This window comes from Marmota marmota, unplaced genomic scaffold (genome assembly GCF_001458135.2).
Source record: "Marmota marmota marmota unplaced genomic scaffold, marMar, whole genome shotgun sequence".
NCBI classification, from domain to species: Eukaryota; Metazoa; Chordata; class Mammalia; order Rodentia; family Sciuridae; genus Marmota; species Marmota marmota.
Window position 1 is genome coordinate 2605552 of NW_026000119.1, and position 27181 is coordinate 2632732.

The window sequence follows — 27181 nt, forward strand, 5'->3', positions numbered from 1 at the left end:
AGTTGTATTTATATGTCTTCCATCACATGAAGGCTTTACCACCGGACATCATACTGAATATACACTTTGAACTTTGTACTCCTATTGCTTTTTAGAGACATTACTAAATAGAAAAAAATATATAATCTAGTAACAGAAACTTTAATCTTCTGTGTTAACATGCATTAATTATTATGGGATGTTTATGAATCCACATCATAAATCAGGATGACTTGTGTAGATTTCTAGTGTTGTTTTAACTTAAATAACTGGTACTGTACACAGCAGGAAGACAAGAATCAGTCTGAACCTTATTTGCAACACTGGAGTAAGAGAAAATGATTGGCAGTAGATTTATGCATTTGTCATCCCTTTATGTAAAGAATACTATCAGTTTAAGGATAGATTCATCCAGGAATAAATGTTTTGTCTTTCTGAGACAGCCCAGTGTACACCTCTGCAAAGAGAAGAGCCGCCCTCCTAACCAGGCACACTTACATTTGATAATTAGAAAATGATTTCAAGCATTTATAACTTCATGGGATCCAAACATTACATAAGAACTACACTTTGCTACACCCATTTCCCTAAAGTCATCCCATCTGTAACACAGAATCTGACCCAAAGTAGTATTCCAACACAAGCCATCCCTCCCATATTTCCTATGCCTATAAGGGGTTCATTACTTTATGAATGAACTACTGGGGATATAAGTGACAATCAGACAGGACCACTTTTATTCAAGGTATGTACCATTTAATGAGTATTAACATTTTAAGTAAGCAACCTATTCTGTGAATAGTCATATAAAGGAGATGCTTCACTCCTGATCTCTTGAAACACTTTTCTTCGCAAAGGTTAGTTTGAGTCAGTAGAGGTCAATTTATTATAAAATAAGTTTATTGTTAATAACCTTATATCATTTATTCCCGATATTTGATGTTACAAACTTTAGGGTCTTTGAGATATGCAGGATCCTTGTATGTAACTGGCATAAACCCTGTAAAGAGATATTAAAGTTCTTCACAAAAAATAATGAGCAAACTTTTTACTAATTCAGTTGTTCAAGGCACACTTACTTACCCATTATTTGAGCTCTCTTAATAGCTTTTGTAATTTCTTTCTGTTTCTTCCCACAAAGACCTATAAAAATTTAAAAAGAGCTGTTTTATTCATAAAAATGCCAGTAGTCAAACTATAACAACTTGTAAGTCAAAGGTCAGATTTTCTTTTTTTTCTGTAAAGGGCCAGAATATTAATATTTTGGCCTTTGGGGCTATAGTCTCCATTCACAACGACTCTACTCTGCTGTTTTAACTACAAAGCAACCATGTGGCACTATGTAAATAAGACTACAAAAACAAGAGGCAGATTGGATCTAGTCTATCTATGGACAGTCTGCGATCAACAAGTTTTAGTTTAGAATGTCTGAAGTATAATTCACAACATAAGGTATAATTTTTTTAAGCCCAAGTTTTTCACGTGGCCAGTGTATAGTTAACCCTGAGTGTTTTCCCTTAAGTACCTAAATCCAGTGTGGTCTAACAATGTGGTATCTGGTCTAATAGTGATTTATAACATGATCTGAAAATTTGCCAGTTTTCTTAAGTGACAGAGATAGATGTAATTCTTATTTAAATTGTTATGATTAAAAAATAAATACCTGTTATATGTCTTCCATAAATGCATCCAGTAAACGGAGAAATAAATTGGGATAGAAGCTGTGTTTAGAGTTTTATGTGGAGGGAAAAAAATTTATATTAATACATTGGTTATTCAACCCTGAATGTAAATTTCAAGGAAAAAAAATCCATATACATGACTTTCAAGTAATATAAAGATCTAATAAGTTTTAGACAAATTTTAATTGAGATAATATCATATTAACAAGTCATCTCTCTAAATACTGAAAGTTAACATCTAATCCAGCATATCAAAAAGTCTATATAGCAATAACATTAATTAGCATATTCAGTCAATGCTAAAGCGGTATTGATAAACCACAGATATCCTTCTAAAATACTGCGCTTATAACAAGTTACCAAAATATTTCATCTATCATTATAAGCTATTACATACTCATGAAGATAAATTATCAGACTGAACTGGGATCTTCAAGAAGTACACGCATTGGGCCATTTTCTACAACTTATATTCTATTAACTTAAATAACTGTTCACTTTGTAGGTGCCAGACACTGTTCTTAGCACTTTGCATAATCTTCCTCCTATACTGTATTCTAATAATTTTTTCCCTCAAAGACGGTTACAATTTATATTACCATCAGTACACTTAACTCTCCAGCACCATTCACTCCCCCTAAATTTGCCACTTCTAATTTACTGAGAGTAAACAAGACAAAGCATTTGAAGCAGTGACAGGGATAGTGAGGTACAAAGATCAGCTTCACCAGAGGAACTTTTTTCCAAAGTATTTACATCTACCAAATGAGAATCACTGCTATGAAGAGCTATATTATCCAAACCTTTGGAGCATAGAAAATAGAGAAATTCTGAGCTAAAATAATAGTAAATAATTGAAGTTGAATAAAGATACCTTACAAATAGAATTATAACCAGATTTGAAATTATGAAGTTACTAAAATAGTTGCCTCTACATAAAACCTGTTATAAAACTGATTAATAACAAAAGTGCAAAAATCTAAAAATTAAGTATCAGAGTAAAACCAGATCTCACCTGTACATTTTTATAATCTACACGTTTCTCACACAAGATACATTTCTTAAGAGGCTCCTTATAAGGATTTTCCATTGGAACAGGCTAGGATAAAGAAAGAAATCTCATGACATAATGTGATCTGGATTTGAAAAAATATATTAAAGTTAACAAATGTAAATCCATTCAAAGGCACACAGTACATTTCTTCCTGTGTACATATTTTGCACAAGCACTTTATTTTGTGTCAATTTGGCTTAAGAAGGAATTAACTCATGAAGATTCTGGAATAAAATATAAACTTTTTAGAAAAGAGTTTATAGGAGAAACAATGCAAGTCTGGTAAAAAAAAAAAAGTGATTTTATGTTCAAATGCTTTTTTCCAATTACAGATGTTTAAACATTTTTAATTTAAATTCAATAAACTTCTTTAAACTAAGATAAACTTAAAGCAGAATAGATGACATGCTATTCCTATGTTAGTATAATCATTAAATAGTTTATTCATCCCCTTATTATGCTTATCTATGCCCCCAAACTGTTCTATAAGTTAGTGTTAGCCTTTTTGACTTCTCTGTCTTCACTACGGTCTCTGATGCTTCTGTTATGCCTTCCTCCTACTGTCAGAATGTTTTGTCTCCAGTATGGAGGTGCTTAATCTAGAAATGTTTTTGAAGTCTACAATCCCCTGTAATTGTATGCAAAATTTTAAATGAATATGACCATGTCCCTTTTTCTGTAGAGAGGATCTATATCTTTCATTAGTCTCAGTGGGGTTTATGGCCTAAAAAGGGAGTAAACTTCCTTTATTCTCTTAAAGTATGGTGTGTGGATTAAATGACCAAGATAGATGCACAGAGGGAAAAGATAAGTGCTTTTCTTTTTTCCCCATTTCTCAAACTTTCTTAGTCTGATTTATATTCAGCTCACATATAAAGACTATATTCCTTCTCAACACTGGCTAAGTGCTTTGTATGGGATGATTAGTGTCAAACAAATTACCTTTGCATGTAGTAAGGAAACCTATGCTGCCCAAGTCCATGATAGTACTTCAAACCCATAAAAATATAGGTTAGAGGAAACTATTAAATGTCCTGGTGTAAAACTTTAATTTTGATGCCACATTTATTAAGGCAGAATACCAAAAGTGACGATTGAAATAAAGGTAGGACAATCCCTTTGTTCAATTATATACAATTATTCTATTCACCTAAACTACCTTTTGAAATTCCCAAATAACATAATCTTATGTTTAATATCTAGGAAGAAAATATGGCAAGAAGCTATGCTTCTAACAAGAGTCTAGGAATTCTCTTACTTCGAAACTCACCTAGGAAACTATAATCAATGAGTTATAAGTTCCAAACTCAGAGTAATGATAATTATATTATTTTATCCTACAGCTGAACTCCAATTAGTTATAAAAATTTGGTCATATTTGCAAGTGCTTTACTAACATAAAGAAAAAAATTCTTACCAGGTCCTCATTGCTGGTTCCCTGTTTATATTGTGAACAACCTCTTCTCCACAGCACTGCAATTAAACAGAAACAGTAATAAACAGTTCCTTTTGTTAGCTGAGTAGCTAATAAAGATTTTTGTTTTAGCTCAGTGCAGTGAGTGTTTGTAATCCCAGTTACTATAGAGCCTGAGGCAGGAGACTCAAAAGTTCAAGGCCAGTCTGGGCAACTTGGACCTGTGGCAAAATAAAATTTCAAAAGGATTGGACAAGTACTTCAGTGACAGGATGCTTGCCTAGCTTGAGGGAGGTTCTGGGTTGATCTCCAGTACCACACACACCAAAAAAAAGATGTATGGAGTTAAGACTAATCAAGGGACAAAACATAAAGGTTTTATAGTCTTTAAATTTGGGTCAGAATAAGACATAAAACGTGATTCCTAGGGCTTTAAGGATAGGGCATATATTTTCCTCCATAAAACCTTTCACCTGCTCTCTTCCTGACATTTACTCTTTTATTCCACAGTTATAGACAGATTTTAACACTAATACGTATAGAAACAAAAGAAAGGCACTGTTATACCAAAGGGAAAATGAAAAATGGATTCTTTCCAGAGAGTAATTATTGATAGCGAAGAATAAAGATAAACTTGCATAAATTATAGATTCGAGGACCTATGTCACAATTCCGCTCTGATCTGGGACCTTAGACCTCTGAAGTTCGTTGTTGGGTGACTGTGGAAATGTTCCTTTCTCCCCAAGTTTATACGTAAAATCTTAGGCAGGGCCCTCCCCTCGGTACAGAGGATTGAACCCTGGGGCTCTCTACTACTGGACTAGATCCCACTTTTTTTTTTTTTTTAAAGCCAAGTTCTCGCTAAGTTGAGGAGACTGGACTTGGATTTGTGATCCTCCTGACTTAGCTCCCTGAGTAAATGATTACAGGCCTGCACCACCGGGCCAGCGCCCTTTTTACAGAATTATTCCACCCATCACTTTCCTTTTATGTTCAAAAATTTTTAAGGAGTTGACTTAACATCTCACGGCCCCATCAGGTCTAAAGCAGCAGTCGTGGACATTACTGATTCCCACCCATTTCAGAAAAACTTTATCGCCTAGAAATCAGCTTCGTTTTGTTAACAGTGATGAGTCCACCGACTAATAGGGCCAAAGCAATGGCTATGGTGCTACAATGGAGACTTTACCCGCGCGAGTTCCGGGATTTGGGAGGCAGACAGTAGCCGTTATCCAATGTGTTAACTTCTTCCCTAAAGTACCGCAAGAAGCAATCACACCTGCCATGGTTCCTCGTTATTCCTTTTCCTTTCCTTTTTCTAAGTCGTCCAAATAGGTCCCTTCCGGTAATCTTCCCTGTGGACTCGAGGACTTCATTCTAAGGTTCCGTAGGCAAACGCGGAAAAACCGCGAAAGGGGGTTTCTTAGTGCGCCTGCGCAGCAGGTTATGAATCCCGCCCTCACCGCGCCAGAATCAAGTGACATTTGTGATTGGACCGAGAGGGCGGACGCCTAGTTTGTCTTCCAGGTTCCGGTCCGAGAGCCCTGGGAATAAGTTTGGGGTCTTTACGAAAGGTGGATGGAGACGCCAGCACTTTCTCCCTGTATCCACCTCCGCTCAGCCCTCCTTTCGAGGTCGGCGGCTGAGTCACTGTGGACAAAGTCGGGGCAGCGTTTTCGGACCCAGTCATGGAGGAGGGTTGTTCCCGCATCCGCCGGCGGGTGTCAGTCTGCAAAAGGAACCGCCCTAGCCTAGCAAGCACTTCTGCCATCCCCTCGGCGGCCCAGCTCCAGTCCCGCGATGAGCAGGAAGAGGAGGAGGAGATGGTAACCCGGAGCCGGCGGCGGAAAACCGTGGGCGTGCAACCTGTTGAGGTACAGCCCCATCAGCTCTCAAATTCCCCCGAGGGCCTTGTCCTCCTTATGACCTTTGGGGCGCTGATACAAACCTGGGCCTCCTACTTCGCTTGCCCACCTAAAGGGGTGAGAAACCAGATAAAGAGGACGTGAAACTGCCAAATTGAGGCAGTTTCTTCCCAAGTGCGGACAATTTACCAGTTAGATAAAATACCTTTCATTTCCTCCCTCACTTTTGTTACTGCTGTTGTAACTTATTTTGTTACTGCTGTTGTAACAATACTGAGGTATTGCCCAGTTATCCCCACTTCTATATAGACATGAAAGGTAGATACAAAAATTTTACATCCAGCAATTAAGTGACATAACTGAGACGCAAACCCAGACTTCGAAATTGCTACTGCCCCTACTTTACTAATAAAAGCGGTTTATTGAAGACCCATTACGCCCTAGTTACTGTGTTAAACAAGCTACATTATCTAGATTTTACAACAGTAATCAGACCCTAAGAAATTGAGAAACTACTTTCTCACTTCAAATTCTGTGTCGCTACACTCTTGCTGTCTCAAAGTGTCTCTTCTGTTCAGTAGAGCTCCCCAAGTCAGTGTACACGCATTCTGTATCAATTCCAAATTCAACAGAATTTCTCTGTAGTATATTGTGGTACAACTTTTTGTTATAGGCCAGTCACTGCCTCAGAGGCTGGGATTGGAAGGGAGAGATGCAATTCCCAGAGGCTGTCGTTCTTGCAGTTGTTTAACAATTTAGCACAGGTTTAAGCATTAGAATCCTAGGGGCATTAGAGAGCCTGTGCCAGGCCATGGGTTCAATCCCCACCACCAAAAACCAAAGAAGTAGCCCAGTGTTGCTTCCAGGAGCACTTCTGGGCTTCCATGTTTCCATCTGTAAAATGGTAATAATTATATCTATTATAGGGTGGCTTACAGGACTTAAATATAATTATGTACTTGATACAGCCCTAGGCTGAAGATTTTATTATTTGCTTTAGTAATGAATTTTTTTTCATTCCACATTTTTTTAAATTTATTTTTTAGTTGTAATTTGACACAATACCTTGATTTTATTTATTTTTATGTGGTGCTGGGGATCAAATGCAGGGCCTCACACATGGGAGGCAAGCACTGTACCGCTAAGCCACAACCCCAGCCTTCATTCCACATTTTTTATTTATGCATTTTAGTTGTATTTAAGATGGGATTTGTTGTTGCACGTTCGTACATGCACACAATATAACAATGTGATTTGGCCAATATCACTTCCCAACACTTTCCCACTCGCTCTTTACTTCCCACTCCTTAGGCCCTTTCCTCTATTGATCTTCCTTTGATTTTCATGAAATTCCCCCACCCTACCCAGCCTTGTTTTCCTTTTTCCTCTGTAGTGAAACTTCTGTCAGTCATGAATCTGGAATTGCCTGTAAGTATTTTTGTTTTCTTTCCAGCATAATGACAGTGAAGAGGACATGTTTGGTGACTATGATAGCTTTACTGAAAACTCCTTTTTGGCTCAAGTTGATGATTTGGAACAGAAATACATACAACTTTCTGAACAAAGGAAGCATGCTACAGACTTTGCCACTGAAGATTTTTGTTCAGAAAGCATAAAAAACAAACTCAGTGTTACTACTGTAAGCAATTTTACTGAATACAAAAGTGATAAGCACACGGAGAACCAGACTGAGCATGAAGATGTCCCTGTTGAACCTGGAACTGATGTTTTGTATGATTTGCCTTCTTCTCAGATTTTATACTTTGAAAATTTGCAGAACTCTTCAAATGATTTGGGTGATCAGTTGACTGAAAAAGGGGATGGGAGTTCATCCTTTCCCAATACTGTGAATGAAGAATTGTCCCATAATTGCATAAAGCAACAAGAGCAAAATGATGGATCCTCTTCTAAAGTCAGAAGTAATTCAGATACAAGTAGGAGAAAAAGTATTAAAGATCATCTAAAAAGTACCATGACTGGAAATGCAAAGGCCCAAACACCAATATTTTCTAGGAGTAAACAGCTCAAAGAGACTCTCCTATCTGAAGAAATTAATGTTGCTAAGAAAACAATTGAGTCTTCATCAGATGATCTTGGTCCTTTTTACTCATTGCCCAGCAAAGTGAGAGACCTTTATGTTCAGTTCAAAGGAATTGAAAAGTTATATGGTAATGCTTTTTTCTGGAATAAAAACAAAATTCTCTATTATCATAAAATTAGTGTAAATCAATAGAAGCAAATGCTTCCATGATTATATTTCTTATTTTGAAAAGTCCAGTATTATTTGTCTCAACCTTCCATCCCTATCCTGTCACCTTGAACCTCTTTTCTTCCCTTCATACTCAAACATTTCTCAAACCGTTTTTTGTGCTTATTTAATTTTTCCTTATTTTGAGTATTTCTTTGGCCCACTCCAATTCCGGGTTCTGTACTGTTGCCTGAGAAATGATGATTATGGTATCTAAACTCAATGGTGATTCCAATATTTAACCTACCTGACTTCTTGGTAGCTTACCTGCAGATATTGACCACACTGTTCTTGAATTTTTTTTTTTTTTTTTTTGACACCCTGTTTCTGTTTTTTCTTTGATTATCTAGCTGTACACAGTTTTCTTAGCTGGCATTAGCTAGCTTTGTTTTCTCTACCAAATTTAGTTGAAATTTCTTTGAACATTCTCATGTCTTGAATGAAGAAGTTAATAATCCTATTGATTAAAATTAAGCATGTTAAAAGACAGTGCCATTAATATTTAAGTGAAAAAAAACATTGTAGCAGAGTAATAATGTACTTTATGTTTTTTTTAAAAATCTGGGTCCTTTCACATCATTTTAAACAAAGAAGGGATGGTTGCTGCCGTACTAAGAGATCAGTTCATCAACCTATCACTGTATTAGTATTTCTGGAACTCCTGTTGGGATCTTAGGAGCTGTATGAAAATGTGGGTTTTCAAGAAGACAATCAGGTTGGAGAAGCAGGACTACAGGAAATAAAGTCTCTACAAGAGTAATATAATCATTGTAAATATTTGGGACTCACTAAACAAAACAACAAATAATTTTTAACACTTATTCAGACATAACTATTTTAAATAGCTTTGTAAATATCCTATAAACCATTCCTTTAATTCTTAAAAAACTATATTTAAGCCCAACTTATGAATAATTTTTTTCAAATATTTGCACATGCTTTGGTTCATGTTCAACACATTTATGATCTTTTTTAACTATATATTGAACATATAAAAATTGTCCACATATGGATTTCATTTTTTTTTTTTTACTTATCTGTTTATTTGGTACCAGGACCTCACACATGATCACTTTTCTACTGGGCTACACCCACAGCTTTTTAATTTTATTTTGAGACAGTCTTGCTAAATTGCCAAGTTGCCCTTGAACTTTTGCTCTTCCTCCCTCAGCCTCCCAAGTAGCAGGGATTGCAGGTGTGCACCACCACACATGGCTTGTACTTTTATTTCTGATACTGCTAGATTACTTTCCAAAAAGATTGTAGTAGTTTATGTTCTCACAAACTATACAGAAGAACACCTGTTCTTACTCTAGTCAGCTCTAAATTTCACAAGCATGGGACATTTATTTTTATTTATTTATTTTTTTGATAATTTGTTTACTTTTCCAACCTAACAGATTATAGTTGAGCATATTTTATGTAATTATTGGCCACTTGCAATTCTTCCTGTTGTGAAATATGTCATTTGCTTTTCTTCTGATAAAATACTAATGCATATTTTTGAAGATTTTTAATGTTCTGCCTTGTCAAATTACTCTGGAGTAACTATTATAGTTTTCACATCATATCTTGAATCTGATCTGTTTTCATGAATCCCATTTTTGCAAATTGTGGGAATTGACTGCCAGGTAGTAATCTTTACCTTTTATGATTTAAACAATTCTGTCAGTTTAAAGTAGTTTCCATTCCATATGAAGTTCAAGTCCCCAAGTTTGTGCAGAATCTCATAGGGTTTTTTGTTTGTTTGTTTTGTTTTGTTTTTTTGTTGTTGTTTTGGTTTGGGTTTTTTGGGGGGTTTTTTTGTTGTTGTTTTTGGTTTGGTTTTGCTTTGTTTTATTTCTCCTCCTCCTTCTGTTTCTCTTTAAAATGGCTTTTAGGTAAACGAGGAAGGTAAGCTTACATATTCTGCTTACAGGATGTAAAAGGAAGAACTTAAAAGTCCCACAGGTCCTTTTACTGTCCTTTTGATCCTCTGATGTTCTAAATGACATGCCCTTGTCCACCGGGCTGCCCTGTTAGAATCTTACAACAAATCTCCAGCTGGTGATGAGGTAGAGTAGTTGTTCACACTGTTAAGTAGGCCTGAACTAAATTCTTACTGGCTGTCCACATTGCACATTTGGTATTTTTGACATTTAACATAGATTATAACTGCATTTGCTTCTAGGAGAAGATTGCCACAAGACGAAAGAGTTGATTTTTACCTTCTTGGAAAACTTCCTTGAGATTAACAATAAGAAAAGAGGAAATAATTTCTGTTTTTTCTCTGTAATTCCACAGAATGGCAACATACTTGCTTAACACTGAGTTCTGTGCAAGAAAGAAAAAATTTAATATATTCCTTACCAACAAGTGGTGGAAAAACCCTTGTGGCCGAGATTTTAATGCTACAAGAACTGCTTTGCAGGCGGAAGGATGTTTTAATGATCCTTCCATATGTGGCAATTGTCCAAGAAAAGGTGTGTTTAAAAAAAAGTGTTATTTGCTAATATTATTGTAACATTAAGATCTAAACATCAGCATAAACACTACTAATGACTTTTACTGACTATAAAGCAGTACCTCTTTGTGATAATAATAGAACATTCTATCTTAAATATTTACTACTTTGTAATTTATTGACATTTTTATTATACTAACATACTGTATTCATCAGTCTGATTATTATGTGAAACTGCTTAGTAACTATATAATAATTATTAATTTATATATACACACACACACACACACACACAATTCAGTAGTACTTTTAGGATGTACAAAAGCAACAGAATACTTACCTAAAATCTCTTCTAGTACTAGTTTTATTTTTTTAATTGTGGATTGAATTCTACCCTAAATGTTCTATTACTATTTAGCCTGTTTCTAAGGCAAAAAATAACCAATTTGTATAAAACAAATGAGTTATTCTGATACTTTTTTGACATCAAAAGAGGAAGTTTATTTTCACATTTATTATGTGGTTTAAACATTGCATTTATTTTGCAAAGATCAACACCTTATTTTTATGATATTTATTAGATATGTGTGTCTAATCTGACCCATTCCCATTGACTGATATTAAACACCACTTTAGCTTTTCTTTTTTAAATCCTTGTGAGCACTTAATAATTAGAGTTCTTTGTGTTTTGTTTTTGTTCATTTTAACTAATATTCTAGATTTCAGGTTTGTCAAGTTTTGCTATAGAACTAGGTTTCTTTGTTGAAGAATATGCTGGAAGCAAAGGAAGATTTCCTCCAATTAAAAGAAGGGAAAAGAAATCGCTATATATTGCCACTATTGAAAAAGGACATAGCTTGGTGAACTCCTTGATCGAAACTGGAAGGATTGACAGTCTGGGTCTGGTTGTTGTAGATGAGGTTGGTTACTACTTTGTAATTTATTGACATTTTTATTGTACTAACGTACTATATTCATCAATCTGATTATTATGTGAATCTGCTTAGTATCTATATAACAAAGCATTTTGATATATACAATTCAGGTGAAGATATTTCATACTTGATAATATTAAATTTGGTTTTATGTCAAGTGTTTCTTGCAGTGCAAATATTTGTATTTATAGACAGTTTTATAATATTACTTATGAATCTCTGATTTGTTAGAGTGTTTCCCCCAAAACTCATTAACTTAAAATACCAGTGGATTAATATATATGTACTATAGTTGTTATATTCAAAATGTTGAAAAGTTATAAAGCAAGGATTATATATTCATTCTATACAAATATATTCATGGTTTATGTGGGCATTGTATGAAGATTTACTTCTCCGACCCTTTTCTTTTCATTTCAAAGTTGCACATGATTGGTGAAGGGAGCCGGGGTGCTATACTGGAAATGACCCTAGCAAAAATTCTCTACACCAGCAGTAAGTATTTATTGACTTCTAATCAAAATACCTATATATAAATAACTTAATTCTACCAGTAGATTACGTAACCTATAGCAAGATTCTTAAGCTTTCTGCCTTAGGGTGGTTTTTTTTTTTAATTTCTAAAGTAAATATATAAATTTTTGTTGAATGAGTAGAATTCTTTTATTTGGTGGTGGATGGGGCAGTACCCAGGATTGAACTCAGGGGCACTCAACCACTGAGTCACATTCCCAGCCCAGTTTTATATTTTGTTAGAGACAGGGTCTCACTGAGTTGCTTAGTGCCTCAAAGATGCTGAGGCTGGCATTGAACTCACGATCCTCCTGTCTCAGCTGCCCGAGCTGCTGGGATTACACATGTGTGCCACTGCGCAATAGGAATGAGTACATTAGTATTTAAGGAATACCTCTTATTCCTGTACACTCATTAGGTCTGTTTGCATAGTCACATCACTCAACTTTTGTGTTTCTTTATCTATGGAGATAGTAACAGCTTCAACCTGAGGAGAGAATTGTGAGTGTTATGAGTTAAAACATTTAAAGCATTCCACAGTGCCTGGACCATTCCACTCAGGAAGGATGTCATAACTATCATCATCATCCCAATAAAGTAGGATATTTAAGTGGTTACTTTAAGGAACTAGTTTGCAACATCAAATAGTCTTTAAATGTACATGAAATATTTATTCTAAATGTCATCTCTACATTTATTGATATAATGCTGTAATACTTAGCCTGTATATGGAATAGTTATTAACAATAAAATCAAATCTTAAGATTTGTGGATGGAGATGCTGGGGATTGAACTCAGGGCCTCACACTTGCTAAGTGTATGCTCCACTACTGAGCTACACGCTCAGCTTCCCCAAATTAATTTTGACAGCAGCTGTATTTAGGTAGGTTACAGCACTTTAAAATCATTCATTTAAAAAAAAAATTTATTGAACACTTACTGTAAATACAGCAGTAAATAGAACAAATCCCTTCTTTCATCAAGCCTATATTTTAATGAAAGTGAACAGATAAGGAGCAAATGAATAAGAAGACATATGGTGGCCAGGTGTGGTGGTGACACATCTGGAATTCCAACTACTTCAAAGGCTGAGTCAGGAAAATTGCAAGTTTGAGACTAGCCTGGTCAATTTATCAAGATCCTGTCTCAAAACTAAATAAAAAGGGTTAGGGATGTAGCTCAATGGTTAAAACCTGCCTGGTTTCAAAAGAAGAAGAAAAGATGGTTTGTTAATGGTCATAAATTCTGTAGGACTTAAAGAAGAGGAAGAGAGGAAATGATCACCTATTTGTCAAATTCAATGAACATCTTAATTTTATTTCAATGTTTGACTATTTTTCGTTTGTGTGCAGAAACATTTTCTCTTGACTTTCCTACTATCTCTTTGTAAGTGGGATCATAGCTTAGCATTGAAAGATAGCAGAGCATAATGGCTGAAGACAGACTTTTTGAATCTTGGCTCACTTTTCTACATGACCTTGGGCAAGTTATATCAACAGTGCCTATGCTTCCTTAGGCATTAAATGTGGGTGAGAGTAATAGAACTTTTCTCACTGAATTGCTGCAAAGATGACACAGGTTAGTCTTTGTAAAACATCTGTACCTGCTACATGATGTTTGCTATTGTATAATTTGGCCTATCACCAGTGCCTTACGCTTAATAGATATTTGAATAAAATTAACCTTTTTAGTGGCTCCTTCTTTTATTCTGTGTCATAGCTAAGCTTATTCATTTTGTACATTTTAGTTAGCATAAATTCATCTTAGGCTTTTCACATGTTTCCTATAGTGCCTACTAAGTGTCATCCATACTCCTGACTTCAAGGACTACTTGTGTGCCAGTGACTCCTAGTCTGTATTTCCCAGTCTGTGTTTCCAGACTATAACTCTCTTCTGAAAAATATCAGCTGCCAACTGGAGACTCATGTTTGAATGTTCTGTGAGCAACCAAGCCTAACCAAAGCTTGGTCAGAGACTCACTCATTTCCTTCAAACTCATTCTTCAATCTGAATCCTTAGCCAGCCAAGTTAGACCTCACCACCACCACCACCAGCCCACCCCCGCTTGCATTGTAGCCCCATCAGACCTCAAACTCCTGGACTCAAATGATTCTCCCACCTCAGCTGGATAAAATCTTACAGTCTTCACACTTCCTATCTGATTTACCTCATGAATGTATTTTAAATTATTTTCTTTCTGCCCCTTTTCACTACTACCTCTTTAATTCAAGACCTCACCCTTTACTTACCTGGATTGCTACAGAAAGTACCAAGCTTCTCCTTTGTTCTTTCTTCTGCACTGTCTAATGTAGAATCAATGATCTTTCCCAGAAGCAATTAGTTTATTTTACTATTTGCCATCCTTTAATAGCTTCCCTTTGTTTTCTGCGTAAATCCCAAAATTCATAGCACTGCCTTTTTGATTTGACCCTCTGCTCACCTCTTCAGATTCAGAGTCCACCTTAATGAAGTAGGAAGGAATAGCACTTAGTTCTTTTTCAGATAAGATCCTGAATGATCCCTTCAAAACAAGAGAGTAGCAATGAAGAAACATTTGCTAAAAAGGCTTCTTGGGTTTTTAATTTGGTAGCTAAGTACAAAAGCAACCATTTTTTACTCCTAGGAATTCATAGAACTTCATGAGCTTCATGTATTTTTAAAAATTTTTGAAAAAGTTGGCAACCTGATAGCAAGATTACCTGAAGAACTTTCAAGTTGCAAGAGTTTTGGACTCATTTAGCCCTATATCCTACAAGTGTCCATCACCCAAAGAAACATACTGTAACTTCTCATAAAGATGATTCAGATAGCCACATACGCATTTATACCCATTATTTTTGTTTAAAAGCCTTAATAAATATCCTACTTCTTGCCACATTTGAAATTTTATAAAATTCTAAGTAATAACTCTCAGGATTCCTGAAAGATTGCATTATTTGATTGCCAGATTAATATTCTGGTCAAATGCAGTTTGAGCATTCCCAATCTGAAAACCAAAAATATGAAGTGTGTCATAATCCAAAACTTGAGGGCCAAGACAATGCTACAAGTGGAAAATTTCACTGACCTCATATGATGGTCATAATATTCCTGCTTGAAGGTTCTATGAGCAACCAAGACTAAGTAAAAATGCAGGTACACTAAAATATTATGTAAAATTACCTTCAAACTACGTGTATAAGATGCTTATGAAATAAATGAATTTTTTGTTTAGTCTTTGGTCCACCTCCCTAAGATATTTCTTTATGTATATTCAAATATTCAAAAATCTGACAAATCAAAAATCTGAAACAATTCTTTTACCAAGCATTTCAGATAAAGTGTATTCAACCTGTATTTTTAGTTTTCTTACTCTCTCCCCACTTCCCCTTTCCCATATTACTCAGGAAGTATTCAGAGCATAAAATATTGCTAAATTGTTTTATGATATATTAAATGCTGCATTTTCTTAATACTTTTAAGATTTTTTTGTTTTTGTTTCAGAAACAACTCAGATTATTGGTATGAGTGCAACATTAAACAACGTTGAAGACCTCCAACAGTTCCTTCAAGCAGAATATTATACCAGTCAGTTTAGACCAGTATGTACCCTAAGGTTTGCACTGTATTGATTTGTTATATATTCGTATTAGAAATAAAAGTAAATATATTTTAAAATTCTATGGGGTAGTGAAGGGGCATAACTGCACTCACCATAGTATATGCTAATAGTTTGTATATAGAGAATATTAATTTTGTGAGGTCATGGATCTTGGCTTGGGTCCCTAATGTATCCATAGCACTGGGAATAATGCCTGGCCTATGTTGCCTCAGTGAACATTTATTGAGTGAAATTTTTTAAAATATTTTTTTTAGTTATTGATAGACCTTTATTATTTTTTATTTATCTATATGTGGTGCTGAGAATCGAATCCAGTGCCTCACACATACCAGGCAAGTGTGCTACTGCTGAGCCACAGCCCCAGCCCATATTGAGTGAATTTATTCAGACTATTTTTTCACTTCTTATTTTCTAAAGTAAATTTTTAGCTGGCGACAGTTTAGTGAGATGTGCTTGGAGTTACTGACACATTGAAGATTTTATCTTAAAATATTTTCAAGTAGCTATGTTTTTGTAGTTATTCTTTCTTAATAAGTTAAGACTTAACATGCATTTAAATTTAAACTCCTCAGTAATAACGTTCCCAAGGTATTTGAAGGAAATAAACAAACATACTTCATATTTATTTGAAAATATCTCATACATGTACTGCCTGTCTACAGTAATAGTACACATGTTCTTTGTCTTAAGTAGGCTTTCAGAAAATAATGTTTGAAAAACACCAGTTCTTAATTTGAAATATAATATTTTTACATTCCAAATTTGAAAATTTTCTAGAAATAGGTTTTAAGGTGGGCATGGTGGTGCATGACTATAATCCCAGTAACTTGAGAGACTGAGGGAGGAGGATCACAAGTTTGAAGCCAGCCTCAGCAACTTAATGAGGCCCTAAATAATTTATTGAGAAACTATCTCAAAATTTTTAAAAATGAAAAGGGCTGGGGATGTGACATTGGATCTAATCCCCAGGGAATATTTTCAAATATTTTTGAAAAAAATATTTTAAAAAAAGAAATATTTTTTGAACTTTACATTAGACACTATCTTTTTTTTATTTTTTGGTACCAGGAATTGAACTCAAGGGCATTCAACCACTGAATCACATCCCCAGCCCCATTTTGTATTTTATTTAGAGACAGGGTCTCACTGAGTTGCTAAGCGCCTCATCATTGCCGAGGCTGGCTTTGAACTTGTGGTCCTCCTGACTTTTCCCAAGGCACTGGGATTACAGGCATGTGTCAACATGCCTAGCTTAGACACTGTTCTTTTAAAAATGAAATGAGATGTGTTCACAAACTATTTTTGTCCACAAATACTTAAATTAAAAATAATATGTTGGTGTTTGGAATTAAAGCTGATGACTAACATAGGAAGTTTTAGATCTTAAGAGAGAAGGTAATTCCTTTACAGAAGATAAAGGATGTAAGCACTGTGACTCCCTTGTACTTCTTGTAACAAATACCAAAGCATTTTCCTTTTGGACATTAGACTACTTAATTCAAATCTTTCTTCAAAAGTATTAATCCCTATGTTGATTTAAAGAGGCAATAAAGAAATGGTAAAGCAAGAACTTTACCATTTTAAGTTGAAACATATTTTAGATATCTTAAAAAAGCTAAAATCTTTGCATAGCTGTCCTTTCTATATCATATTTCACAAAATTTAAAATTGAAGCTATGTGGTATTAATTGCAATGTTTTAAAATTCAAGGTTGAACTAAAAGAATATCTGAAAATAAATGATACAATATATGAGGTCGACAGCAAAGCTGACAGTGGCATGACTTTTTCACGTCTCCTCAATTATAAGGTAATGTTTATAACCTTTATATCCCAGGTTCCTGTACTTTGCCCATGTGTGCTGGGACATCACAGAAGATTTGCATGGATGCCATGAGACAGTTTAAATTTTTGAGAAAAATGGCTCATATCTGACATATGTTGGACAAGATACGACTGATTCAGTGTAGCTAGTTTCCAGTTTTAACACCACATCACCTTATCTTCCTTTCTGTGACACTAAATACTTGTGAAGTTGTGTTTGTGTGGGTTTTGTGTATGTGTGTATGGTGCTGAGTATCAAACCCAAGACTTTACAGCAATTACTGCACCATTGACCTAAACCGTGGGCACTAAAGTTGGGGTTTTTGTAGTCACTGTAAGCCAATGCCATGTGAAAATTAACCTGGAACAGAAGAAGGCAGCTGTGTTTAGTTTCATTCCAAAGTTATAAAGACAGTACCAAGTTTGTACGTATCCCTTTATTGAGTTATTTGAGAATTAAATTTTTTTAAAATTCAAGTGCTACTAAGTTGTGAGGAAGTATGGATCTATTAAATTGTTTGGATCTAATAAAACTGTTATGTATATCTTTTTACCTTGGAGTTCTGTGAACCAAGAAAATTTGGAAACTTCTATAAATGTTTATTTATTTAGCAGTAACAACAAAAGAATAATTCATGGTCCAGGTAGGTCAGATATTGGTGCATAAAAATGTTAATTTCTACTGTGTTAATGTATTGTGACTTTTATGAGGAATACTGAAAAGAGGAGAAAGGAATTTTATAGCAATCTTAAAATTCTTTAAGATATCCTAAATCTACATCTTAATTCATTTTCAGTAAAGTAAAATGAACTGAGATCTTATATAACTTTACCTTTCATGTTCTTTGAATTCCTCATGCCTGTTTAATGTTACAAAAAAATCATAGTTCAGTGTTAAATTTTTTTTATTTTTTAAAGTCTGTCCTTTAGTATTAGTGAATCTGTGTTTAAAAAATATATATTTGAAATTGTAGAGGATATGTCTTATGCAGTCCTTTGACAATATTAGGATCAATCTATGTTTCTCTCTGGACTCTTGTTCTGCTTTGGTGGATATAGATATGTAGTAGAGTTATTAATAATATTAACCGTTTTCACTTCTGCTTTTTTTGCCATCAGGGATTGAACTCAGGGGCACTCAACCACTGAGCCACATCCCTACTACTTTTTTGTATTTTATTTAGAGACAGGGTCTCACTGAGTTGCTTTGCACCTTGCTGTTGCTGAGGCTGGCTTTGAACTCAAAATTCTCCTGCCCCAGTCTCCCAAGCCACTGGGATTACAGGTGTGCATCACCATGCCCAGCTCCATTATCACTTCTTGAATTTAATTCATTTTTTATACCTTTTTTTAAAAATTAAATATACCCAGTAATCAAATCTCTAACAAATAACCTAAAAGTGAAATTTTGATATATTGCGTAGGTTTTCTCTTTTCTTTGAAATGATAAGATTAATTAAATGATAAATTCAGAATTATGGATTATTTGTTTATCTTTTAAACACACAGGTTAAAAAAAAAAGGACAGACTTTCAGGGGGGCTGGGGTTGTGGCTCAGCAGTAGAGGGCTTGCCCTGGGTTCAATCCTCAGCACCACATAAAAATAAATAAATAAAATAAAGGTATAAAAAATTTGTTTTAAAAATGGTAGGCTTTCATGGTTTCTAACTATCTGGTTTCTACATCTTATTGTTTTGCAGTATTCTGATACCTTGAAAAAGATGGATCCTGATCATTTGGTAGCATTGGTAACAGAAGTTATTCCCAATTATTCTTGCTTAGTTTTTTGTCCCAGTAAAAAGAACTGTGAAAATGTAGCAGAAATGATATGCAAATTTTTAAGCAAGTATGTTAATCATTTAAAAATATTTTGTTTTATTTTTATCATGAATTATGGACTATGTTATATTTATTGAATAAGCACTGACTACTACTTGCAGAACACTGTATTCAGTTGTTATCCTAAATTTTGAAGGAAATGACCGTAAAGAAAGAAAACTTAACTGTGAAATTCACATGTGAATTTTTGTAGAGGTTTTACATGTGAAATGGAAAAATTCTAAGGTTACATGTAAGCTAATGCTGGCCAATGTAAAGGCTGAGATCAGTGATTGGAAATATTGGCTGCCCTGTGAATTATGTTGGAAATTAAAAAATTCTAGTGTCCCGGATACATCTTAGACAAATCAGAATCTGGGAGCAGGACCCAGGCAAGTCCAGCATACAGCCAAGGTCAAGAACTACTATCTTAGATAGTCAAAAAGGACTAATCATTACAATGATTATGGGATAAATCGTATCCCATATTCAGCTTAAACTTCTCTTTAATTACATACCGTTGCCTTTGTTTTCTTAGTCATCTTCACACTTAAGTAATTTGGACATTTGAATTTAATTTTCTAAGTAATTAAGAAATTAAGTCTTGGACTGGGGTTATGGCTCAGTGGTAGAGCACTTGACTAGGATGTGTGAGGCCCTGGGTTTGATCCTCAGCACCATATAAACATAAATAAATAAAGATATTGAGTCCAACTAAAACTAAAAAATAAATATTAAAAAAAAAGAAATTAAGTCTTGGTTTGTAATTTTATGATTTTTTTTTTTTTTTAGAGAGAGAGAGAATTTTAATATTTATTTTTTAGTTTTCGGCGGACACAACATCTTTGTTTGTATGTGGTGCTGAGGGTCGAACCCGGGCCGCACGCATACCAGGCGAGAGTGCTACCGCTTGAGCCACATCCCCAGCCCATGATTTTTTTTTAACATTGGCTCTGTTGTACCCATAGAGATAAGTATAAAATGTCTTTACAAGTAGTTCAGTTTTTTTCTCCACATGTTTCTCTTGTGTGGTTTTATCATTTTTTTCAGACTCTTTTTGGCCCCTTAGCCAGTGACTATTAACCTGGATCCTAATCTAGTCACCTTCCATCTACCCTTCCAATCCTATTGTAGAGATTAGTCTAATATAGAATTGATTTTATTGAATATTATAAGAATATAAATGTTTTGGAATAAGATTAAGGAGTTGCTCTTTTCAGTAAATGATAGTGTGCCTTTATAATGATGATTTAAAAAAAAAAAAAAAACTAAGGAAGTTAAATTAGCATTGAAGTAAGGCAAGTATTCTACCACTGAACTATATACCCAGCCCAAGAGTTCATATTTCTAATGGATCTGTATTTTAAGGGAATATCTGAAACAAAGGGAGAAAGAAAAATGCGAGTTGATTAAGAACTTGAGGAACATGAGCAGTGGCAACCTGTGTCCTGTCTTAAAGCGCACCATCCCATTCGGAGTTGCCTACCACCACAGTGGTTTAACAAATGATGAAAGGAGGCTCCTGGAGGAGGCCTATTCCACAGGCACTCTCTGCCTTTTTACCTGCACATCCACCCTAGCAGCAGGTGTCAACCTACCAGCAAGAAGGTAAGAGATAAGAATGTGTTGGCCAGGCTCACAACTTTTTAATTCCCAGATTATGAAGAGTTTTGGTATTGTTTTACTCCCTTAGTAGTGGTTTGAATTTATCATATGTGTTTGTTTTTGGTTTTGCTTTGTTTTTTTGAGCACTTGCTGAGTCAATTGTTGTTGTTTTTTTTTCCTTTAATCCTTTTTTTTTTTTTTTTTGGTACTGGGGATTGAACTCAGGGGAACTCAACCATTGATCCACAACCCCAACCCTATTTTGTATTTTATTTAGAGACAGGGCTCACTAAGTTGCTTAATGCCTTGCTATTACTAAGGCTGGCTTTGAACCCACAATCCTCCTGCCTCAGCCTCCTGAGCTGCTGGAATTACAGGCATGTGCCACCACACCTGGCTTCCTTTAATATTTTAATGAAAAATAGCATTAGCAGATTTCCTGATATTAGAATTCTTTCCTGCTTTTCTTTTTTCCCCATCTGTTTCTTGGGTTTTTTGTTTGTTTGTTTGTTTGTTTTTGGTACCAGGGATTGAACTCAGGGGCACTCAACCACTGAGCCACGTCCCTACTACTTTTTTGTATTTTATTTAGAGACAGGGTCTCACTGAGTTACTTAGTACCTTGCTTTTGCTGAGGCTGGCTTTGGGAACTCTCAATCCTCCTGCCTCAGTCTACCAGGCCACTAGGATTACAGGTATGCTCCACCATGCCCAGCCCTATCTGGTTTTAATGTTAGGATCTATTATTCTAGTTGTATAGACAGTTGGCAAGCTTTTTCCTTTTTTTTTTTCTATTGATCTGAAAGAGTTTAACAAAGACTTCCTCAAAAACCTTGGGGAATTGATTCATAAGCCATTTAATTGTGAATTCTTTTTATTTTTTATTTATTTATTTTTTGGTACCAGGAATTAAACATCCAGGGGCGCTCAACCATTGAGTCACATCCCCAGTCCTTTTTTATATTTCATTTAGAGACAGGGTTTCACTAAGTTGCATAGGGCCTCCCTACATTACTGAGGTTGGCCTTGAACTCACAATCCTTCTGCCTCAGCCTCCCAAATGGCTGGGATTACAGGTGTGCACCACCACACTGAGCTAAATGATCAATTTTTTATCAGTGTTAAAAGATGCAACTAATTAGAACAACAACAACAAAAAAAAAAAGCGAGTTAAAAAAAATGTATATATTTTCTGTTGGGAATACATGTTTATATCTCCCAATCAGATCATAATTGTTTTATCATCTTACTAGTTTTGATTCCTTGGTCTATCAATTTCAGAGAAGTATGTTCATCTCCCACTTATGAAACTGTCAGTGTCTTCTTTTTGCATTTCTCGAAATTTTTGCTTTTAATATTTCAAAACTATTCAGGTATACCAAGATTTACTTCAAATATATTATTACTGAATTATCAGTATATAATATACTTTTATCAGTACAACAGACCTTGTTTTACTCTTAATGATTTTGCTTTGAATATGAGGACCCGTATTTTACTCATTATCTTTGTTCATTTATTTTCAAATCCTATCACCAATTTTTTTTTAGTTTTTCAGAAAATTGAAGGAAAAAAAAGGAAGCAATACATCATATTTCTATTATTCTAGGGGTTACTCTTCCAATTTTAACAGTTTTATTCAAACATTTTTAAGCACTTTAGAATCAGTAACTATCCTCTTCTGAGCATAACAAGAGTCTTAGCATTTGTATATTCTATTTTACCCTATGTATGTTCCTGTTACCTAGAATCTTACCTTATTTCAAAATGTTTTTTACCTTATGAACAATAATCATTTATTTTTTTTATTTTTTTTTTTTTTGAAATTTGCCAAATAAGATTTATTTATTTTAAACATTTGTTTAAACATTTTTAATGTATCAAAACATTTATTTATTTAAACATTTAAAGTAATAAAGCATCTTTATAGGTGTTAATTTTCAAATATTTGTGGTTTTAAGAGTGAGTAGAAATGATAAAAGATCATTTTTAAAGGATTTGGTCCACAACTGTGCCTCTTATGTCATCTACCTATTCCAAGTACCACACTCTAAAACAGCGGCAGGATTCAATGCTCTCGGAGATTTTGTTATAGTCTTTGGTAAGTTTTTTTTTTTTTTTTTTTAATTTTTTATTGTGGGTTGTTCAAAACGTTACAAATTTCTTGGCATATCATATTTGACACTTTGATTCAAGTGGGTTATGAACTCCCACCTTCACCCCATACACAGATTGCAGAATCACATCAGTTACACATCCATTGATTTACAAATTGCCATCCTAGTGTCTGTTGTGCTCTGCTGCCTTTCCCATCCTCCACCCTCCCCCCCCTCCTAAACTGACCTATAAATTGTACTTGTTTTTGGCTTACCACTATCTCTTGTATTCCACTTCTTCCTTCTATGATTCCTTTTTTAATTTTTTCATCCTTAAGTAATTATTTTTAAAATACGGCATTGGGGGTTAAAAATTTTGAGTCTTTGCATAGCTGAAGTTGTCTGTTTGGGCCTCACACTTTAAATAACTTCCATAGGAAAAGAATTCTAGGTTCAATTGTTTTTTTCCTTTTGGGTATTGTAGATATTGTTCCATGTCTTCTAGGTGATGCTTATTTTTGTTTCTGATGAATTTGCAGCTTTCTCCTCTCTAGAAGCTTTTAGACTTTTTAACCTTAAAATTTCATCATGGTGTGAAATAATAACTGCAGTTCTTACAAGTCCTCCCTCCCCATATAGTAACTGCTTTATATGCCTTTATGGTTTATGCTTTAAATACTTTCAGTCTTCACAACTCATCTGTAAGAAGGCTCATTACCTATATATTTCTTTTTTCTTTTCTTTTTTTTTTTTTTGTGTGTGTGTATGTGTGTGTGTGTGGTACTGAGGATTGAGCTTAGGGATGCTGTGCCACTGAACTATATCCCCAGCCACCTGCACCCTCACCCCCACCCCTGGCTTTTTTTTTTTTTTTTTAATTTTTATTTTAATACAGGGTTTCACTAAGTTGCCAAGGCTGGCCTCAAATTTGTAGATCCTCCTACCCCAACCTTCCAAGTGGCTGGAATAACAGGTGTGTACCATCACACCCAGCTGTTACCCACATTTTACAGAAGGGAAAATTGGGGCATGGAATAATTAAATAATTTACCAAACCTCATACCCAATGACTGAATTTCAGTGTTGAGATTTGTATCCAGGAAATCTGATTCTTAACAGTTTCAACTTACCTGCTTGTCATTCATAGGGTTTGGCATTTGGGTGGTTTTCAATCTGGGGCTTTACACCTTTCTTCAATGTAAACTAATTTGGGCGGTTATTTCTCTATTTCTTTCTCCCATTATCTCTGTTCTCTGCTTTTGTAACTTCAGTTAGACAAAGTTAAGGCTTCCAATTCTCTTTAATTACACATTTTCAGTCTATCTGAGCTATGCAATTTCTTCAACTTTACTTTCCACATCAAAAAATCAGTTTTTTGCTGGGTGTGGTGATACATAGTGGTAATAGTGACTTGGGAGGCTGAGGCAGGAGGATCACAAGTTTAAGGCTGGCCTCATCAAGTTAGCAAGAACTTAAGCAACTTAGACTTTGTCTCAAAATAGAAAATAAAAAGGGCTAGGAATGTAGGTCAGTGGTAAAGTACCCCTGGGTTCACTTGCCAGTACTGCAACAACAACAAAAATCAATTTTTAGTCATATCCTTTTGCTTTGTTCATTCTTTACTCAACAGTTCAGTAGAATTTTTTAATGAAGTTTTAATTTCCAAAAATTCTCTATTATGGCACTTTCTTATAACAATATACTCTCATTCTTAACATAATCTCTCTGGAATTTTCTATGGATACTAATTAGAACTTCTAAAAATTCTCTACCATTTTGTTTTATCAATTTTAGACATTTATTCTATATGTTCTTGTTTTTCTTCTATATTGTTAGTTTTCTTCAAGTAGTCTTAAGATTGTTGAGTTTTATAAATAAATAAATAGGTTGGTTAGTATAGGTAAATGACATAGCTATTTCTTATTCTTTTGTACAGGAAAATTGACCACAGACTTCTCTATATCTGAGTATGACTCAAATTGTCATTTTTGTACATCAAAAATAGTTGATAGTCAGGAGTGGTGGCATATGCCTGTAATCCCAGCAACTTGAGAGGCAAGTTGGAAGCCAACCATGGCAACTTAACAAGACCCTGTCTCAAAACCAAATAAAGTAGGTTGGGAGTGTGGCTCAGTTGTAGAGACCCTCTGGGTTTGATCCCAGTACTATAAAAACAACAACAACACATACACACACACAATTGTTATCTGCAATTTTAAATAGTTCAAAATAAAATAAATAAATAAATATGGATATTTTGCTGGTGCATGTCAGATTTTTCATTTCTGGAATATAAAATAAGGAAACTTTAGAGCTGGTTGCAGTAGCATATGCCTGTAATCCTAGTGACTTGGGAGGCTGAGGAAGAGGATCAAAAGTTTGAGGCCAGCCTGGGCAACTTATTGAGACCCTGTCTCAAAATAAAAAGAGTTGGGAATATAATTCAGTGGTAGAGCACTTGTCTAGTCTGTGCAAAGCCTCAGGTTTGATCCCCATTACCACACATGCACGCAAAAATAACTTTGGGGACTACTCCTATTGATTGATCATAGGCCTTGTAGCTATTCAGACTAGAGTTCAAATGATGGTACTGGCAGTTACTAATTTTTTGGTTTAGGGTAAGCCACTTAACTGAGATTTGGCTAACTCCTTTGTAGAAAAATAAAATAAAAAAGGGTATTATTAAGTATTTTTTTAAAAAAAATAACTGAGCATTAGTGGAAATGCAAATCAAAAGTACACTGAAATTCAAAAATACAAATAATAATGCTGAAGAAGATGCAAGGGAAAAGGAACACTTTTACATTGTTGGTGGGGTTGTAAATTAGTACAACCAGCATGGAAATTAGTAAGAAGTTTCCTCAAAAGACTAGGGATAGAACCACCATATGATCCAGTTGTACCATTCCTCAGTATTGATCCTAAAGAATTAAAGTAAGCATACCATAGTGCTATACACATGCACATGCTTATAGCAGCACAATTCACAATACCCAAATTATAGAACCAGTCTATATGTCCATCAGTTGATGAATGAAAAAAAAAGGTGGTATATGTGTACAATAGAGTTTTATTCAGCCATAAAGAAGAATGAAATTATGTCATTTTCAGAAAAATGGATGGAACTTGAGAGAATTCTGTTAAGCAAAATAGGCCTGACTCAGAAAGTCCTGTTTTCTCCCATGAGAAAGCTAGAGAGGAAAAAGGAAAAGAAAACAGGGGTGGGGGTGGATATTTATGAAAATCAAAGGGAGGCCAGTAGAGTAGGGGAACAGAAGGAGGGAAGAGGAAAGGGAGAGAGGAAGTAATGGGGGGAAAACAAATTTTATTATTCCTTTGTGTACTTGCCTATATGAATGTGTAACAATGAATCTCACTACTATGTATAATTACAATGTACAATAATTTTTTTAATTTTTAAAAGAATTACTGAAAATATATACATAAAGAACCTAAGGCATCCTAGATTTTGGTAAATAATAATTACCTATTATTTTGTTAATACATCATTAAATTTAATATCACATAGATCTAATTAAATTGAGTTTAAAAATAGATGCTATTGCTGTAGATTCAATTTAATTAATTTTATCAATTCCATAGAGTTATTTTAAGAGCTCCCTATGTTGCTAAGGAATTTTTAAAGAGGAATCAATATAAACAGATGATTGGCAGAGCTGGCCGTGCTGGAATAGATACTATTGGGGAGAGTATCCTTATATTGCAAGAAAAAGACAAGCAACAGGTAGTACTCAATCTGGTTGGTTGATTTTTTTTCCTCCCCTTGGTCTTTGGTCTAACCCCTTATATGTGATCATCTTTTAAAATTAATTATTAATATTCCTTTAAATGATGTATCCTTCTCTTATATGATTAAAAATTAGAGTTTGAATATTTTTATATTTCAGACAATGAAAAAGTATTTTCCCAATTTAACTTTTTAATTTTATAAAGATACCTGTTAAATTTTTATTCTTTGTCCTTTTGAGTTTTGTTGTTTTGTTTTTGTCCCCCTGGCTCCACAAGTTTCATGCAAAAGTACAAAATTTTATATTGAACATAATTCATGTTTAATAATAACACAAAACATAACATTATTTTAACT

At 34.6% G+C, this 27181-nt stretch overlaps 2 protein-coding genes across 8 annotated transcripts in view; one reads left to right on the forward strand and one right to left on the reverse strand.

The window, feature by feature from the left end:
• Nucleotides 1-718: 718 nt before the first annotated feature.
• Nucleotides 719-5563, reverse strand: Mrps18c (mitochondrial ribosomal protein S18C). 4 transcript variants are annotated; one of them, XM_048784734.1, is made up of 6 exons: nt 5409-5554; nt 4133-4188; nt 2677-2760; nt 1643-1700; nt 1063-1122; nt 719-979 (listed from the first exon to the last, which is right to left on the reverse strand). In XM_048784734.1, the coding sequence occupies exons 1-6, from the start codon at nt 5413-5415 to the stop codon at nt 903-905; spliced, it is 342 nt and encodes a 113-aa protein (XP_048640691.1). In that variant the 5' UTR covers nt 5416-5554; the 3' UTR covers nt 719-902. The 4 variants fall into 4 exon arrangements, with proteins under 4 accessions (XP_048640691.1, XP_015354699.1, XP_015354700.1 ...); XM_015499213.2 differs by having other exon boundaries at nt 5319-5544; XM_015499214.2 differs by having other exon boundaries at nt 858-1000; nt 5319-5554.
• A 33-nt stretch (nt 5564-5596) lies between these two features.
• Helq (helicase, POLQ like) overlaps nt 5597-27181 on the forward strand; it is a 47764-nt gene continuing 26179 nt past the window's right edge. For 2 of the 4 annotated variants that reach the window (XM_048784730.1, XM_048784729.1), the window contains exons 1-10: nt 5597-6003; nt 7448-8162; nt 10526-10704; nt 11405-11605; nt 12043-12115; nt 15617-15714; nt 17445-17543; nt 19258-19403; nt 20744-20983; nt 26680-26836. In XM_048784730.1, the coding sequence (XP_048640687.1) occupies nt 5818-6003; nt 7448-8162; nt 10526-10704; nt 11405-11605; nt 12043-12115; nt 15617-15714; nt 17445-17543; nt 19258-19403; nt 20744-20983; nt 26680-26836 (2094 nt within the window). In that variant the 5' untranslated portion in view covers nt 5597-5817. The remainder of the gene's footprint in view (nt 6004-7447; nt 8163-10525; nt 10705-11404; nt 11606-12042; nt 12116-15616; nt 15715-17444; nt 17544-19257; nt 19404-20743; nt 20984-26679; nt 26837-27181) is intronic. The other 2 variants (XM_048784728.1, XM_015499212.2) reach the window with 2 other exon arrangements.

What these genes read in the sequence shown, in the direction of transcription:
- Mrps18c (XM_015499213.2), bottom strand. Translation starts at nt 5,415, where the DNA reads ATGGCAGGTGTGATTGCTTCTTGCGGTACTTTAGGGAAGAAGTTAACA. An exon ending in AAATCCCGGAACTCGCGCGG is followed by an intron (nt 4,189 to 5,318) that starts GTAAAGTCTCCA and finishes GTTTAATTGCAG; the next exon opens with TGCTGTGGAGAAGAGGTTGT. An exon ending in TAAGAGAGCTCAAATAATGG is followed by an intron (nt 980 to 1,062) that starts GTAAGTAAGTGT and finishes ATCTCTTTACAG; the next exon opens with GGTTTATGCCAGTTACATAC.